Source organism: Pogona vitticeps, chromosome 2 (genome assembly GCF_051106095.1).
Source record: "Pogona vitticeps strain Pit_001003342236 chromosome 2, PviZW2.1, whole genome shotgun sequence".
In the NCBI taxonomy this organism is placed as follows: Eukaryota; Metazoa; Chordata; class Lepidosauria; order Squamata; family Agamidae; genus Pogona; species Pogona vitticeps.
In genome coordinates, this window is record NC_135784.1 from 200246452 (window position 1) to 200263025 (window position 16574).

The 16574-nt window shown below is 45.0% G+C and overlaps 1 protein-coding gene across 1 annotated transcript; it reads right to left on the bottom strand.

Annotated features, from left to right (window-relative positions):
* Positions 1 to 283: 283 nt before the first annotated feature.
* Positions 284 to 13078, bottom strand: NANS (N-acetylneuraminate synthase). Its single transcript, XM_020791328.3, has 6 exons — positions 12791 to 13078; positions 8219 to 8434; positions 6503 to 6602; positions 5072 to 5226; positions 4451 to 4717; positions 284 to 2647 (listed from the first exon to the last, which is right to left on the bottom strand). Exons 1-6 carry the CDS (start codon positions 12920 to 12922, stop codon positions 2438 to 2440), a joined length of 1080 nt encoding a protein of 359 aa, XP_020646987.2. The 5' UTR covers positions 12923 to 13078; the 3' UTR covers positions 284 to 2437.
* Positions 13079 to 16574: the final 3496 nt, after the last annotated feature.

The following is a 16574-nucleotide window of genomic DNA, read 5'->3' on the forward strand; positions in this document are numbered from 1 at the left end:
CAAGGCTGGGAGCCATTGCCATTAAGGGAATGGTTCCTGTTGCTGTGTCCCGAGTAGACATCTTTCTGAGCCAGTCCTCGGCAAGCCCTGTTTAGTAGAGAGCCTTGTCACCAATGTTATTTCAGGCAACAGTGGCAAGTTCCTACACCAGCATACTTTTTCACCAATTGAAGGGGTGACAAGAGGGCGCCTTGTCAGGCCTGTCTATTCCACTCTCTTGCAAATTCAAGAAAATCTGGAAGCAGAAACAATCCCCATTAAAACGAACAGGGAGAAGAAAAAGTTACTGTGACAAGACTTTTATTGTGTTTTCAATTATTATTTTTTTTTTTAAAAATCCATTAAGCGTTCTTCTGAAATTTTCTTAAGGCAAGCAATTAACAGCATGGCACATTTGTGATTCAAGGAGTCCTGCAAAGTCAGTTACCAAAACACACAACAGAAGGATCAGGACTATATGGGCGAACTGCCTCTCAGCTCCTGCGACACTCAAACCACGGGGAGAGGACATTTGCAAAGCAAACTACCGGCACCGGGACCAAGGCTCAAAGGCTCCACCCAAACCTCTTCCTGGACCGCAGGACGAGTGCATTGTATGTGCAGCGCAGGTAGAAACTTAGGCAAACACAACACAGTATACAGACTCTGTAGAGGACCAGGAAGGAGAGAGCTGAATGAGCACGATTCTGGCACCCCCATTTGTGTGACAGCGCTGTGCTGAAGTGGCTCGCAAGTGAAATCAAGCTCTTGACCCCTGTTTCAAGCACAGGTAAATGCATTAATCACTCAAACTCATCAAGGGTGGGGCAGAAGTACCTAGGCACCATGAAAAGCACAGAAACATTTCTCAGTACATCACAGGAAATCTGGTTGGTCATGATTTGCTGCATAGCAAATTGTATAGATTAAAAAAGGTAGGCTGAAATTGGACTTTCTACATGCCAGCCTTAAGCATATTTACCCAGTCGTAAGCTCAATATAGCAGGATTGCCTTCTAAATAAATGATGTTATGTTGGTTGACTTCGGTCTACATCCAATTTCTAGTGACAGCCAGCGCAGAACCACTGCCCGTTATGCTGAATGATAAGTAAACATATGTAAATCTTACTGATTTAGTAGGTCTGTTCTAGCTGGAGCCAGCAACTTGTCTGATGCCTTAAAAGTCAGATTTCTAGCTCTTAAGGTAGAAAGAAAGGCAGTGTCTACTACAAAGGCTCTCCTATCAAGTACCAGATACTTGCTTTCACTTGTGTTTTCCTACAGACCCTTCTCCTACAAAATTCACTTCCTTTGCTATCATTACTCTTTGTACAGATCAAAATTTCACACCGCCTTCATTTTATAATTGTATCTCAAATGTTGGCCAGCAAAAATAGGAGGTAGTTAGAACACAGTCGGGATGTAACCAATTGCCTAGAATTAATTCCTTTCCCCAACAAAATATAACTACATTACATTTTGATTGCAACTTGACAAGGAATAATTTCACTCTTCTGGGGAGGGGGAGTAACAGTGACTTTTCATGTTTTTTTCATATTTCCCAAAATATGGCCTCACTATTACGACAGAAGAAAATCACATGGTTTGAATGCAAGCTCATGCTGCTGTTTCATTTTTTGTTGTGGCTTCTGAAGAAATGATAGGACGGACAGGTAGAGAAAGCATTTGGTACAGCAGGTCAGCAGCTTTTAACACTTCAATGTACTTTAAAAGTAACTAGACGTAGTTCCTTCCTAGCAAAATGGGAGTGAAGTGTTCCTTCTAAAAAAACTGCAAATATTAAAAGCAACTAACTACTTTTCAAGGTCTTAGAACTATAATTTCAATCACTTTTTTGAAAGCAAGGTCTCAAGTTCAGGCTCTGAGGTACTACATATTCACCACAGGTGACCAGGTAACTGGTCACTTCATAGCTTGAGGTACAGCTCATATGCATTTTACTCTTTCCCATCTCACCAAAATGTAATAAAGATGACGAAAGAGGACGATAAGGGTATGAAAGCTCACTCCTGACCTGTTCCTTGCTAACACAGCAGCCTCTCGCTCTTGTCATGAATTGCCAACGTTAGTGGAGTCAAACTGAGTGGCACCATCAGGAACTCATAACGCTCCACTGGGAGGCCTTCACAGCACTTACCCTTTTCTGAAAGCCCCCATTATCTTCTCAAAAATACTCACTCTGAAAGGTTAATTGTGTTGTGCCTTAAAATTTCCAGCAATAAAAATCTGAAGAACCTTCTAGAAGTACTCTACTCTGCCCTATTCCCATGAAAGCCCCTTCTTCAGAAAGCCAGAGTCGCTGCCTTAGCCCATTTGCCTACCAGAAAGAAAAATCTCCTTGGGTTCCCTCCTCCAAATCGAACGTAAAAGCATTTTAGGATTTCAGAGTATTGCCACCACGCTTTGCAGGGAGAATCCCTTCCACAGGAGCCACCTTCAGCATTTTACTTTTTTCCCATGGTTTTCAATGGCGTCTTCAACAATGGTTTCATCTTCATCAATATTGACCTTGACCTTCTTGCCAACCAGGTCAAAGATGTCTTCTGGATGGCATCCTTTGGGCTCTGCCACCTTGACTGCGAGCATGTCCAGAGTAAGAGTCGTGCCTTCAGGGATCCGGACTTTGGCAACTACAGACTTTCCCAGCTATAAGACAAGAAAGCAAAAGAGGTTAAGGATGGGGGATGGTGACTGTGTGCTAGGCAAGCCACAAGCAACCTCATAACGTGAGAGACACTGCCTCAGGAATGCTCCCAGGCCCAAAGGTGAGAAAATGGTGTGCCTGTCCCAATACTTCTGCATGGCAACATCCACCATGCATTGTTATTGGCCATGATGGCTTAGTCTGATGGCAAATGCAGTGCAACAACGTCAGAGGAGTCCCATGCCTGTTGCACTCTGAGCTCCCTTCTCCAGTGCTGCCATTTCCTGCCCTGATCAGGAGATGTAGAAGCAAAAAAGGCTAGGTGTCACAGAGGTCCTACCGTGTGCACCAGTGGAGTATCCTCTAGTATTTGGGCTATAAAGCAAAAAGCAAAGCATGCTTATATACCGCCCCATAGCGCTTCAAGCACTCTCTGGGCAGTTTACAAGTTAATTATGCAGGCTACACATTGCTCCCCCCCCCCCCCCCAGCAAGCTGCGTACTCATTTTACCAACCTCGGAAGGATGGAAGGCTGAGTCAACCTCGAGCCGGCGGCTACCTGGGACTGAACCCCGGGTTGTAAGCACAGTTTTAGCTGCAGTACAGCAGTTTAACCACTGCGCCACGAAGCTCTTCTATAAAAGTTCTGCCACAGGATTAACTGCAACGGGGCTAGATTATCTGGCCCGGGGCCTCAAACCCACAGAGTAGCACAGCCTTAGCAATGGCAAGTGTTTCAAGGACAGAAGAGCTGAGCTGGAAAGGCCAAATCACAATGTCGTCTTGCATCCTGTTTCCAGCAGTGGCAAACCAGATGCTCCTGAGAAGGCCACTGGCAGGACCTGAAGGCAACAGCCTGCCTCCAGCATTTGATCCCAGGAACAGTTATTAGGAATCATACTACTGCTGAACATCGCTGAATACTTCTGATTCTAATACCACTTCTGAACATCAGAAGAACATTCATTTTTCCAGAGGAGAAGACCTTATTTTAAACAAAAGTTTCATGTATAGGATTTGGGGGGGATGTTGAGTCACTCAATGTTTGGTTGCTCCTACCTTGTATTGGCAACACTGTTTACCCTGGTGTCACATTACTACGGAGCATCTTTTACTAATCTTTCTGCATTAGCAGGCCTGGTGAGGGGAGAAGTTGTTGTGGGGACATCCCGTGTGACCCTCCAAGAAGACAAATGATAACAGCATTAAAAATATCACTGTTGCGATTTGGGATCCAATGATGCTTCAGATGGTTTTCCAGTTACAACCACACTGAAGTTCACAAATGAAAACCAGGACTGTGGGTCATCAGATTACAAATCTACTTTTCCCACCGGACCATAGACAAACTGGGTCCGGAGAGCTATGTGGGATTGTTAAGTCGTCGCAATGGTGGACGGCCAAAGCAAAGTCTTTTCTCTTTGTGTTGTATTGCCCTGAATTTATTCATACCCTGCCCTTCTCCCAAAAAACTCACAATGGCATATTACACATAGGATATTCCCGCGTGATCTCCCACCCAGGCACTCACTTAGATTCACAGCTCTTTAGCTTCAGCAAACAAGCAGTATTATTCCCCTCCAGACCATTCCTTGGAAAAAGCTACCAAAAAGTTTGGATGATTACTGACTAAAACTAGGAGCCCCGAGAACAAGAAGATGACTCAGAGTGGTAGAAACAAGGTAGAAGGCAGTCACCCAGCTACCTTACTAAGATGCACGCTGCAGATGCTCCTGCCACTGGTAATTAAAAGACAAACATAATGTATGTCATAGTTAAGTGTTCCTGCCGTACTCAAGGATACCTTTTCATTGCAAGCCACTTCACAGGGCAAAAGCTGCTTGACTGGGGAGCCCATGGCTTTCTCCACCATCCGGATGCTTCTCACCAGCTCTGCTAACTCTTTGGGCTCCAGGGATGCCTGATGATCACTTCCTTTCCAGGTCTTGTCCAGGGTCATGTGGCGTTCCAGCACTTTAGCTCCCATTGCAACTGCTGCGACAGAAATGGCTATTCCGGTCTCATGACCAGAATAGCCAATTGGAATATCTGGGAAAGCTGACTGATATTCCTAGAAAGGCAGAAGAGATCAAAGGAATTACAAAGATGGCCACCCTTTACTCGGAGGACACCGACTCCTGCATCACAGTTACAACATGGCAAGAAAGGGTTCTGTTGGGTAGACAAGGCAGATTCCTACCCCCTCCAGAGTTAAGGTCCCCAAAGCCAACTAGCCAGGGGTGGGGGTGAGTGAATGGGGCAGGAACCATGGGCTTCGGCAGGCTGGACTGAGGACTCATGTGGAACAGGAGATCCAGCTAGCCATGATATGTCATTTTCCGTACAAGATTAGAAGCAAAGAACCCCTTCAGGATAACCACCGGACTCCCTTGGCCTCACCCAGCCCCCATCACAGATGACTGACCGTTATGACACGAAGGTTGACGTCTTCAGGCTGAAGAGGGTATGCGCTGGTGCACTGAAGAAAGCAGAAGTTGGGGTTGAGAGGCTTCACCAGTTGGTAAACTTGCCGCATTGTGCTCATTGACTGCATCCCGCTAGAAATCACCATTGGGCGACCTACAAGGAAACAGCACTCACAGTATTTCTGTTAACATTTGCAGTTTTACACAACTGTATTATACTAACTGCTGGGCTGCTTCCTAGAATTTTTTCCACCTACGGCACCATAACAACCCAGCTCATATTATTTCTTCAGCTTTTCCTTTGTATGATCCAATCCACTATGTCGGGAAAAATTCTGTTTTACAAGTCTGCATCTGGGATGGATCCTCTAGATGTAAATTCCCACCATCTCTCATAAGTAGTCATGTTGGCTAGGTATGATGGAAGTTGCAAACCAACAACATCTGGGTGGGCTCAACATGTCCCAGCTCTGCTCTAGGTCATGTATAATTTAGGAAACATCTGTATATTCTGCTTCTTAGTCCTTTAAGATTCCCCTTTGACAGAGGAAAAGAAAGACAGGATAAGTGCAGAGCACGTTTCGGGATCGCACGCTGGAAGGGCTGGGATTTCCTACCAAATTAAGTCCCAGTTTAGCATTTGTAGAATGTTCTCTTGTAATAAAGCCATGCCATTTAGAAATTTCTCTTACTGTCTTTGTGATTTTTTACTGTGAATAAAAGTATTTTACTTTTCACAACTAAACCCATCATTAATCAGCTGCCCCCTAGCCTTAAATTCTGTGGTAATCTGGTTTGGTTGCAACTTACATTTTAAATAATTTAGAATACTCATTAAAAAGGCCAAGATTCTCACCTATATACCCTCAAACGCGCTTTGAAGGTTTTTTGGGGGGCAGGACCCCATGCAAAGTAATGCTAAGATGCCACGCTAACAGAGAGGAGACAAGGTCCTGTTCCTCAATCTTGCATGACACCAGAGGTCACCCAGTTTAATACCTCCAAGATATCATCATCATCAGTGCCTGTGCCTTCCTCTTCCAAATGAATGTGTCAAAACATGCCCAAGTGCAAGACACAGATGCTACTTAAAAGTAATCTGTAGAGAGCATCCAACATAAGCAACCAAGATGGGCTCACACATAACTCCTTCAATAAGCTCCCTATATTTCTGTTAGATTCTGGAGCAAGGTTGCAGGCACTCAACTTCTGGAAGGAGGAGGAAGCTAACCCCATTTTCAGTGGCAGCTCTGCCTTGATGTCATCACGTCTACTTTGGATCTAACCTGTGATGTGTGTGTGTGGGGGGGGGCTTGCTTTCATAATCATTTGTGAAATCTGCCCACTGTCACTAAATGGTGTATCTGTGCTTATAAAAGCAGAAGCAGGCAAGCCTCGCAACAATTATTACCACTATTCCTGAAAGTTACCTTTTTTGGCTGTTTTTTCCAAGTATGGGAAATTGTTAGTGTCTCCTGATCCTACTTTAAAAAATGGAACATCCAGTTCATGCAGAAATTCTACCGCCATCTATAAAAAGAGAGAGTTTTTTTTCAAAAAAAAAAAAATTTCTCCCAAATGAACATTCCACCCAACCACAACTTCCCACCCTGAACTGGATAAAAGGGTCTCCGTTCCTCCATATAAGCAGTAGAACAATGAGCAACTATGATCATACCCAAGAAATACCGGTGGAAGTGAAGTTCACAGTACTTTCAGAAGCACACTGAACAGTGTGACCTACAGCAACCAAGATGGAGACAAGCCTCCATGAGCCTGTTTACCAGTATTAGCAAATGCCAAACTGGTAATAGCAAATTGGTTCAGAACCAACACCCTCCGTTCCAAGGGTTTCACCAATAATGCAGCCCAGGGATGGGCCATGTCTGAAGTCTAGGAACCATTTTTGTCCTCAGAGCATGGCTAGCCACTCACCTCCTGTTTCTGAAAATCAAAAGGCAAATTGCACATGCCCAGAGACGCCGGAGGGGCACAATCTGCCTTTTCTTGGATTTAAAAAAATGTGTTTTTTTGGAGGTGGGGGGGGCAGAGGTGTGTACTAAGGCCCCAGGAGCATGAAAGCTGCCTGCATGTGGCCCAACCTTGAAGTATACAAATCACAGCTGTAAGAGTCCTGTTTTGGTAGCTAAAGAGAAACCAAGCCCATTTTTATAAAAGTTTATAAGCTCTCTTCTGACCTTCAATTTACAGAAGTTCCTGCCACCAGACCTCAAGTTTACTCTGATTCATTCTTGCACCCACCAATTTTTTTTACGTTTTCTGGAAAACGTGGCCATCTTGGCTTTGAAAGAAACAAAACAGTATCATCAGAAACAGTCTAAGCCAGTGGTTCCAAAATGTTTTCCCTCGATGTTACTGGACTTCAATTGCCAGGTACCCCAGCCAGCATAGCCTTTGTTGAGGGATTCTGAAGGTTCCAGTCCAACAATGTATGCAGATCCTCATGTTAGAAACCATGAGTTTAAAAATGTTAACTACAAGGACTGCTTGAAGGGATACCGATTTCCAAAAGGAAATGTTAACTAAATTTCCCTCCTACCTCCAAATTACTCAGTGATAGTTTCTAACAACTGAAATGAACTGCTGCTGTCCAAAACCTTTCCAGGATTTGTTTACCTCACCAAATGTCCTACACCTACCACAAACGAAGTCAAATTTACTCAAAAACAGTAGCAAATTATGTTCCTGACACTAATCTACATTCCCCTCGGCTTTTCATCTGCCCCCGCTCCCTTATTCTTACAATGAACCCACTACCCTTCAAAGTCTTTAACCAAACTCTTGAACAATTATAAAACCAGAAAAAAATATTGGGTTCTGCCCTTTTTATCTATGCAGGACTTTTCAGCTAATCTGGTTTACGAGCTCCTCGGAGCAATCAAAATTAATTTACCTTTATTCAGTCTCCATACAGACATAGTAAGAGAATCTCATCGCTGGGACCTTAAAAGACATATCAATTTTATCTGCCATAAACACCTGTGGAGCGCAGTCAACTCCATCAGATTCATGAGGTGTGTTACCTCAGTGGGCAGAGACCCTGAGGTTGGTGGGCGGGAGGGTGTCAAGAAATAGCCATGCAGAAGCAACAAACACTGATGATCCACAGTGGTCATTCAACAAACCTCATCCATGCCTGAGGCGGTAAAGAAAATGCCAATCTCCTTTGCGTATCGCTGCAGCTCTCGGTACTGGTCATGACTGAACTCCAGGTGGCGCTTGTGCTCTCCATAGGTTTTCCCCCAAGAGTGCTTGGACGTGTAGGGCCTCTCCAAAGCTTTCTTATTGAATTTGTGTTCTAGTTCACTTTTCTGGAACTTGGCACAATCTGCACCACATTCCTAGAAGGACAAACGTAGACATTAATTGTACAAGTCTATGTAACACGGCCCATTGTCCCTGCATGCTGTTTTCTCCTCATGCGTCATCAGTTACACTTGCCTTAGAGTGATCTTTCTATGTGTTTTCAAGATGGGTGAGGTATTTCCTGAGAGGTTTTACTGAGCCCCCTCCCACTTCCCCGTGAATTTCCATGGCAAAGCAGGGACTCGAATCCAGCTCTGCTGAGTACTAATCCATAATCTATCCAATACATTACAGTGATTCTTGTCCATGCATGCACTGCTTAAGTTTACCACACCAGGGAAGAAATAACAGAGTCCAGCGATACTCCCAAAAAACCCCACAACCCAACCATTTATTGTAGAATAAGTTCTGCAACATGGTGGGATGTGGTGGCGCTGTGGGCTAAACCCTAGAAGCCTGTGCTGCTGGTTAGAAGACCAGCAGTCGTAAGAATCCTCGCGATGGAGTGAGCTCCCATTGCTTTGTCCCAGCTCCTCGCCAACCTAGCAGTTCGAAAGCATGTAAATGCGAGTAGATAAATAGGTACCACCTCGGTGGGAAGGTAAAACGGTGCTCCCTAGTCATGCTGGCCATGTGACAACGGAAACTGTCTTCAGAAGCGCTGACTCTATGGCTTGAAAAATGGGATGCGCACTGCCTCCTAGAGTCGGACATGACTGGACTAAAAATGTCAAGGGGAACCTTTACCTTTACCTAAGTTCTGTGAACTGATGTCTGCATTGTCGAATGTATAATCAGTATTGCAGGGAGCACAGTATAAGAAAGAAAGGACAGGAGAGCACACTCATAGCTCTTGTAGGCCAACAGCCCAAATGATGCATCAGTTCAAAAGTGGGCAACAGGGGCCACTCCAAATTTTGTTGCATCAGTACTTTCATCACACCTAGCCAACACAGCCAGTAGGAGGAAGGGAATTGCAGTCCAACACCACAAGGACACCATCCCTACCTGAAGGGGCTGCTCCAAATTCTAAACATAGCAGAGAAGATCCAAAGTGGTCATTCCAGAATGGAAGGGTTTTCCTTCTATTCACAGAGGACCCTGAGACTCAACAAAGGCCTCCCACCAGAAGCAGTGTATACAGGAGTGATCTTCACATATTCTACTCTAGGGCAGCTTTTCAGAAGGCAGAGGGCTGTCAGATGACAGAGAAACCACGAAGGTCCCCTCCTTCTTCCCTTCCTCCAACTCAAACAGAACTAAACACTACTCCGGATCCACTGTGGTTTGGTTCTGTGGCACTCGCAGCCCAAACCTAGCAAGGATTACACTGAACTGAACTGAAGCCTAGAGTTTGCAAGATCCTGCCTTAATGACAGGACTTCTGGGAGGTCACTAACTGGACAGCACATAAAAACAGCAAGCTGCATTTTATTATAGTTTGACTTGCGTCAAACTGTGCATAGAAAAGCTCTCCTACAGCCACACACTAGATTAATCCCAAATACAGTGGTGCCTCGCTAGACGATGATAATCCGTTCCACTGAAATCACTGTTTAGCGAAATCATTGTCTAGCGAAAAGCATTTCCCCACTGGAATGCATTGAAACCTGTTTAATGCGTTCCAATGGGGAAGAATCGTCGTTGTCTAGAGAAGATAGGCCATAGGAAAGCCACTTTGCGAACAGCTGATCAGCTGTTTAAATTGCTGTCTTGCGAAGCTTAGGTCCCGAAAACACCTGTTTGCAAGCACGGAGGGAGCTGTCAAAATCGTCATCTAGCGAAAATCGGTTTACGAAGCAGGGACCAAACATTGTCCAGCCAAATTCCCCCATAGGAATCACTATTTTGCGAATTGCTATAGCGATCGCAAAAACCGAATGTCTAGCGAAAAAACGGTCATGCGGGGTGACTGCCTAGCGATGCACCACTGTAGTTTAGTGGGACTTAGTGGGACCACCTGCTAGTTTCCATGCCCAATTAAAGGTTCTGGTTTTGACCTACATGGCCCTGAACAGTTTGGGACTTCAATACTTGTCCGAACGTTTCCTCAAAAAAACAACTACTCATTTCACTCACTCCGGACAGGTCTCACTACTGAGGGTGGCCACAAAAAGAGTGGTGAGAAGGCTGTCAATAAGGAATCAGGTCTTCTTGATGGTGGCCCCATCCCTATGGAATAAACTTCCACTGGAGGTGCACCAGGCCTCCTCCCTTTGAGTTTTTAGAATATCAGTAAAGGCAACACTCTTTAAAATGGCTTTTAAGAGCATAATCCCACAGGTAGGGATTTAGCGACCTGCAACATTCTGCATTTCAATTCTTTTCTTTTCTACTGGCCATCACCATATGGTCATTCTATTGTTATGATGATGATTATTTTTACTGTTATTAATAAACTGTAATTGGAATGGTGGTGGGAGGATTTGTTGTTTTATTATGTACACCAGCCAGAATAGTGGTTTTCACTAACTGGGCGGTATAGAAATCCAACAAATAAATAGATAATGCCCCAAAATGTAAGCTTAGAATTAGAGTCTCCACTTTATAGAAAAGAATTGGCCATGATTCTGGTAATTTTTAATACCAGAACTTGGGAGGAACTTGATAGCACATAACAATAACAAATAATTCAGAACAAGTAGATTTTGAGTTCTGGTCTCATTCCTGTCAGTTGCTTTTTAAGACTAGCTGGTGCAGTGAACAGCCCTGGGGAAGTTGACCAGTGACATATTTGTCAACATTTCCACGCCATTGTTGCACAGGATTGATTTATCCCACTAAACCAGCCTCACGGAGCTGTTGATCACAATACAGGGGCACCGCACCGTCTCTCCTGAGCTTCCTAGAATAGGACAAGATGAAAATGTGATCCATATAAAAAGCACGGAAGTATCATTCCAGTGCTAAAACCCAAATTCTACCGCTTAATTCAACTGGAGTCAACTGTAGGAAGTTACCTTATACTGAGTCAGGCTATGGATTGTCAACTCTTAAGTGTTCAAGCAAAACTTTTTTGCAGTCCCTTTCTTCCTGGTGGGCCTTTATCCAACCACTAATCAGGGCCAATACTGCTCAGCTTCCAAATTCAGGCAAACTTGGAATTCAGCATGACACTACTGATGTACATGGATGCGATATACTGACATTTTAGGCTTATCATTATTATCACCACTAAAAGGGGGTTGCTGTTCTGTGCCATCAGGTTACACCCATCTTATGGCAACTCTCACAGGGTTTTCATGGTGAGATATTTAAAGAATGGGTTTCCACAGCTGAGTGGAGATTTGAACCCAGAATTCTTACCTGCCAACCGGTCCACTATACCAGAGGTCCCCCACCCCTGCCCGCACTCCCCCGTCACAGCCCCTTTGTGCCTGTGCCAATGCGAGCGCTTCCCCACCCCTTAGTGCATGAGCACGAGTGCCCCTGAGCACCTTTGTGTATGCGCACAAGTGCACGCTCACCTACATGAGCACCCTCCCATTTTGCGTATGAGCGTGCCCGCATGAGCGCCCTCCACTTTGTGCATGCGCACGAGTGCGTGCGCCCCGTGAGAGAGAACACCTGCTCCTTCGTGCATGCGCATGAGCGCAGGGAGGTGCCTCGCCTTCCCCAACCGGTCCGCAGGGTTTAAACAGTTGGGGACTGCTGCACTATACCACATTGGTTCCCCAGCATTAAATATTATAGGGGGAGGATTTCTATGCATTTCACATTTTCTCCGCAACTGACATTTAAACCCATTAGCAAATTTATTGGTAATCTGGCCCTTCTCAGCAGATCACTCATAAACATGTTCAAAACTACCCATGAGCTTGAACATTGGTTGCAGAAAAAAATGACATATCATAGAAATCCTCCCCCTACATATTAATACTTTATTAATAATAACTATAGCCTGCTGCACTGTAACACATTACCCCACCTGTTTGTTGTTCTGTGCCCTCAGGAGACCTCAGACTCACTGCGACCCGATGAAAGAGAACGCTACAAAATTCCGTGTCCTTAGCTGCCCTGCTCAGCTCTTGCAGGCTCAAGCCTGTGGCTTCCTCCGGGGAGTCAATGCATCTCGTGTTTGGTCTTCCTCTTTTCCTGCTGCCTGCCACCTTTCCCAATCTTTTCCAGGGAATCCTGCCTTCTCATTACCTGCCCAAAGCAGGGCAGCCTCAGTTTCCCACATTTTCGTCTCCATTTTTTTTTACTCCCTTCCCCCACCTCCCACCGTGCAATCTCCATCCACAGAACTGCACCACCGGAAAGAAAACGACGACCTAACGTCAGAAGGCGATCACCTCCCCTAGCGCCCGGACCATTTGTGGAAACACCTCGCTGGCCGCGCCCTTCAAGATACGCCCATCATCCTCCCCCGTCCCCCCCCCGTCCCCCACCTTGGCCACGCGGATCATCTGCTTGGCGATCTCGAGGTCCCCCTGATGATTCTGCCCGATCTCGGCGATAATAAAGCACGGCTGGTCTCGGCCGACGAGCCTGCCGGGGCACAGCTCGAACTGCAGCGGCATGGCGGGGACACCGTCCGGAAGGCGCAGGTGGAGAAAAGTGTGTGGGGGGGAAGTGGGCGCGAGCGACAGCCGCGATCCCGGACTGGCCCCAAACCCGCCGCCTCCCGGGCACCGAAATCCCAACCTTTCTCGTGCGCGCGCACGCGCTCGCGCTGCCGAGGTTTGCCGGGATGACGAGCAGGGCGGCAGGCGCGCCTCAGCCAATCAGAGAACCCGTCCGGAGCCCTTCCCCCGATTGAGGGGTTGCCCGCGCTTTCAGAAGAAGCCAAGGGGTGACGCTCGTGCTCTAGTCTTGGCGCAGAAGCCCAAAGAGGGAGGGAAGGACGGAGGGGGCGGGCCTCGCGCCCTGAGGCCCTTGCAAAATCCGGTTGCTCGGCGACACGGCTTTCGTGAAATCGTCTGGGCCGACGCCCAACGGGGACTTTCGCAGAGGACTTCCTGTACGGCTGCCAAATATATATCCTCATTTTTTTTAGCGACGTGGCATGGCGTGGCCGGGCATTTTTCTGTCGAGTTTCTTCCCCCCCCTTATTATTTTTTTATTTTTAAAGGAAGTGACAGCTTACTCAAGAAGGGCAAACAAAACTACAAAATAGGCTTCTGCTTTATAATAACGTGCACTTCAGTCACGAATCGCATTTACTCCTATTGACAGTGAACTTTTATTTTTTGATAAAAATGTGTTTTGAGGATAGTGGCCAAAAAGTCCATTCCTCATGGTCATTTAAAAAGATGTCTATGAGAATTACAGGCAGATAGTGCAATTTAAATTTCCAAGGCAAACTTACATGGTCCTCAGGTAAGCTAATATAACTGCAAGCTTGAAGTTTTTAAGTTTTACTGAATTCCCCAGATCTCTCTATTTGTGCTTTTTCTTTTACTTTGCTTCCTCTGTGATTTTCACCCCTCCATTATTTTAACCACTTTACGACTGTTTTGCTTCACTTTATTACATCTGGATTTCCTCGTTGTTAATTGTTCCTATTAGTATATTTTTGACAGACCAAGTGGACAACAGCCTGTTTCTTCAGAGATGCACCTGACCAAGTGCATTAAGTGCAAGTCCATTAAATCTTACACTAAATATGAGTCATTTGTCTTGAAGGTGCCACATAGTAGTGGCCGGTCTAGTAGAGCAAATAAGGCACTGTTCCCACTCTGGGGGACTCAGGCTCCCATATATTACCAGCCCACTCCAGCCAGCCTGTTGTTTCCCTCCTGAACGTGCAGCCTCATTGCTTGTGTGAGAGACAGCGAGCAGAAAGGGAAGTGTAGGAAAGAATGAATGGGAATGAAGAAGCCGACCATCCAGCACAGAGGAAAGTTGCAGCACATGGAAAATTTCTTTTCTGAGACCAGGATATGCTTTTGTGCTCTGCAGCTGAATTGTTGACTGAATGAGTGTGAATGAAGCAGGGTCCAAGTGAATGCTGCTTGTCTATGAGCATACAGTATGTGAATGTTTGCTTGCCTGCAGATGAATTTTTGCCCTGACTTTGTCTGCCACCCCACTATTTCTTAGGTGTAGAGGCATCAGGTTACACCTAGCAATGTTGGACAAGTAAATGGAGGGTCTCTGTCTCTAACAACACGTGCCTGGCTGCAGCTCAAAAGATTTGCCTCTTGTCTAAAGCATAATGCACAGGTTCCTAAAAGATGGTATAAAGCAGAAATATCAAAAAGTATCATCACTGTACAATTTTCTTGGACTACAGCTCTCTCTATTATCTATGGGCTCACCCAGACAGGGCTTATGTGCCAAGCCCATTTGTTCCTGAAGAACATGGGATTGCCAGTGTGTTGCGACACTTGCATCCACAATTGCATTTGAGGTAAACATGATGTGGCTGTATTGCTGTGAAAAGAACCACTCACCCTGGACTTGGAAGGAAGGAATTAATTGCAAAGGGACCTAATTATGAAGAGAAGTGCCAAACTAAATACTAAGCTCCATCCCCCAAAATTGCAAACAAAAAAATTTATCAGTCTGAAAAGAGGGTATAGAACATTAAAAGGCCCAAGTTTTGTAGCTGGTTATAATGTAACAAATCTTGTGTCATCTGGATGGTGAGAAAAATACTGATAACTAGTGAGTAAAGAGGTACATTTTTGCTAGAATTATATTGGTGTTTGTATAAGGTATGTGTAACTTGCTACCACTAACTAGCTATTTAATGAGATTCCTAGTCATGCACCTAGCTGCATAACTGAGATGCACCCCCAGCTAGCACCAGTTGGACACAGCATGTTATACAAAACCTACATAAACCCCAACAGGCTTCCAGTCATGACTGAACAAATACCCCAGCTGGATGATCCCTGTCATAGTTATCTAAGAGTTGCTGTCTAGTAACAACTGAGAGCATAAGATCCTCATTCCTGAATTCAAAATTATCCCAGAATTCGAGGAAAGTAATTTATATTGGCTGTAATTCTGTTGCTTAGTGTAGAGTATGTACACTTACTTGTATCAATGAAATGTATGCAGGAGATGACTCACCAAATCCCCAATGATTTAGTCAACCTAGCCCAGTGTGATTTAATATGCTAAGCAACAGGATTTTAGTCATTATATGAAATTCCAACCTGTCTTTTATGAGTCAACTTTGTTGAACTACTTACTGCCTTATACATTCAAGTGAAACATTTGATTAACCTTAGCTGTCAACAGCACAAACGTAGTGTTGCCAGTTGGGGGGGTGAGCAAATACTGGGTAAAAACAGGTTTCAGAATCAAGAACAACAATGAACAAACAGCTCTGTCAACTCAGATTAAATATTATGTGCCGGATAACCTGACTGAGTTGCAGAAAGGTAACAGAAGTTGACCAAATGATAAATTGCAATTTAATTCTCAAAGGGGCCTTAGTTTAATCCAGAGAGATCAAAGCTGAAGCTCAATGAATTAATGCAGCATGTGGAGAATGAAATCAAGTTGATTGAGAAAGAAGGAAAGCACTAGGGCTACAATGCGATGTACACTTTCCCAGGACCCAGTTCCATTCTGAATAGGAAAACATGCATGTTCTAAGAAATTGTGGATCAGATTGAGTTACGTATAATATTCCATATGTGAAAATGTAACCAAAGAGACTAGGGACTTGGGAGAGTTCTGCACCAGAAAAGTCTCGTCGTCGTTTAGTCTTTTAGTCGTGTCTGACTCTTTGTGACCCCATGGACCAGAGCACGCCAGGCCCTCCTGTCTTCCGTTGCCTCCCAGAGTATGGTCAAATTCATGTTGGTAGCTTCGATGACACTGTCCAACCATCTTGACCTCTGTCTTCCCCTTCTCCTCTTGCCTTCACACATTCCCAACATCAAGGTCTTTTCCAAGGAGTCTTCTCTTCTCATGAGATGGCCAAAGTATTGGAGCCTCAGCTTCAGGATCTGTCCTTCCAGTGAAAGCATCGCAAATCAGTCAGTTTAGCAAAAGAGAGCAGGAGGAGGATGTTAAGGGTGAAATCCCATTGTACTTTGCATAATTTAAACTTATACCTCCAGAGGTTTGCAGGGAATTGCACCAAGAGAGTCTGCATTGAATACTCACTTGTGCAGCTAGGTGCAGAAGTTCTTCCTGGACATGACTTCTGCCTTGGTATGAATTTTGCAGGTTCCTGCACAACTTCAAGCTATGCAGATATAGCTACATAAC